The 2,029-nt window shown below is 46.5% G+C and overlaps 1 protein-coding gene across 2 annotated transcripts; it reads right to left on the minus strand.

The window, feature by feature from the left end:
• Positions 1-930: 930 nt before the first annotated feature.
• Positions 931-1,677, minus strand: Fgfbp1 (fibroblast growth factor binding protein 1). Of its 2 annotated transcripts, XM_055623776.1 has the most exons (2): positions 1,144-1,677; positions 931-1,110 (listed from the first exon to the last, which is right to left on the minus strand). In XM_055623776.1, exons 1-2 carry the CDS (start codon positions 1,675-1,677, stop codon positions 931-933), a joined length of 714 nt encoding a protein of 237 aa, XP_055479751.1. The 2 variants fall into 2 exon arrangements, with proteins under 2 accessions (XP_055479751.1, XP_055479750.1); XM_055623775.1 differs by having other exon boundaries at positions 931-1,677.
• Positions 1,678-2,029: the final 352 nt, after the last annotated feature.

Raw genomic sequence — 2,029 nt, forward strand, 5'->3', positions numbered from 1 at the left:
AAATATGGTGGATGGGCATGGGGGGAATCTGACATGAATCCTCAAGCCTGTGTTCTCAGCAGCTATAATTCCTGGGTCCTGGAGCTAGTGAGATGGGTCAGTGGGTAAAAAAAGCTTGGTTCAAAGGGATGACAGTCTTGTGTTTCACCTCTGGGATCTGTGTAAAGAGGAAAGGTGTCCTCTGACATTCACATGCACACCATGGCATGTACATACCCTTCCACAGAATACACACACACACACACACACACACACCAACAACATTAATTTAAAGTATTCCTGGTTCCAAGGAATCTGCCTCCTCTCTCACCATCTGTGACACTTTGACAAGCCACCAAAACACCATGCACGGGACATTCCACCTGGAAACATATCCTGATGGTTATACTTCAATAAACATCAGACAATACAGGACAGTGGATACAGAGAAAATATGGGATGGATTTTCTCAGGAGAGAACTTTGGGTGGGTGGATCCTGAAGTCAACCTTAAATATTTCATCTATTCACATCTGGAAGCTTATTGATAATGGAACCACACACAGTCTCTTTCAGAACAAGTATAGAAAGGAAACAGTTGTTGTTGGTATTTCTGAGAATGTCCCAGAACTTTATTATCCTGGTAAATACAGCCAAAAATTCTGTGCATGGAAATTATTACTTGGTTTTATCCACTGCTCATAGGCATCTTGGTTTATGGTCCATGGAAGAATACACTGAGGTAAAGAGTCTCTGAAAAGCATATCCAAGGATATGGAAAAAAAAAATAAAGCAAATTCTACAACACAAAAACAAAATGTTACAAAACTGTTTAAATACTCCACTTTGTTCTCATAGCACAAATGTCTGTATCTTGAGGGAAACTCAGGAAGTTTCCAGCAGACAGCTGGGCTCTGACATTGCATGTCTTAGGCTGATCCCTCTGGCTTCGTTAGCATGATGTGGACTGTAACATGTTAAGGAAGAATGTGCAGAGGGAGCTCCAAGATTCGCCACAGAATTCCAGGGCGGTCTTCCTCTGCATGAGCACATCTGGGTCCTCCTGACACTCTCTGTGTTTGATGGCCGAGGTCTGGGTCACAGCTGGACTGGGGGAGGTGTCCTCTTTGACCTTGTTTGGCTCCATGGAGGAAGCTTCTTGGACCTTGCTGTGCTCCCTTGGGGAGACCTCAGCTTTCTCCTTTCTGGGATTCATGTTCCCATGTGCATTGGGGTTTACCAGCTTGAGGTTAGACTCTGGAAATTTCTTTCTGCACACTCTGGTCTTCAGGACACTCTTGGAGTTCCCACAGATGTTCTTCTGTTTGCGCAGAGCACGGGCAACTTGTTTCCAGTAGGTCTGTTCTTGGTCGTGTTTAAGGCAGCCTGTTGGATCACCAACGAAAACACAGGAAATCTCCTGATTGGCTTGAGTGCACTGGACCTTCAGGCTGACACCCAGCTCCTCCTCAGTCACAGCCCATCTGCACGTGGCTTGGTCTTTGGTGACAAATTTGCCGTGGGTCATAGACTTGGATGTCCTGCTTCTCTGCTTATTCTGGGCCTTGCCCAAGGAGGCAGATGTCCCCTCCTCGCCTGTGCTATGTGGTGCATTCTTGGCTCTCTTTCTGACCTTTTCAGAGAGCACCTGAGCAGCCAGGAGAAGGAAGGAGAGCAGGACAAGGCTGTGGATTCTCATGGAGTCGGCTGGGTGGACACCTGTTTAACAAAGGCAGGTGACTGAGTGGCAGCACCCAATAGTGTGAGACTACAGGCTGCCTCCCTCCACTCTGACACTGGCTTGCCCACTTTAGGTCTGCCAAGCAGCTGGCTTGCTCTCATTTCCACTTCAAATAAAGTTCCAATTCCTTTCCTTCCCCACTGCATGGGCCCATGACCCTTCTTCACTCACTCAGTTTCTCACTTTCTCAGTCTTTCACCTACTCATGTAACAAGCACAGAGTACCTACAAAATCCTGACCATTACCACGGGGAGTGAGAAAGCCTGAGGCCTTATAGAATTGACAAGATACAATCAGAGGAATTTAAAT

The sequence above is a fragment of the Psammomys obesus genome, unplaced genomic scaffold (genome assembly GCF_907164565.1).
Source record: "Psammomys obesus unplaced genomic scaffold, mPsaObe1.curated_primary_1811, whole genome shotgun sequence".
NCBI classification, from domain to species: domain Eukaryota; kingdom Metazoa; phylum Chordata; class Mammalia; order Rodentia; family Muridae; genus Psammomys; species Psammomys obesus.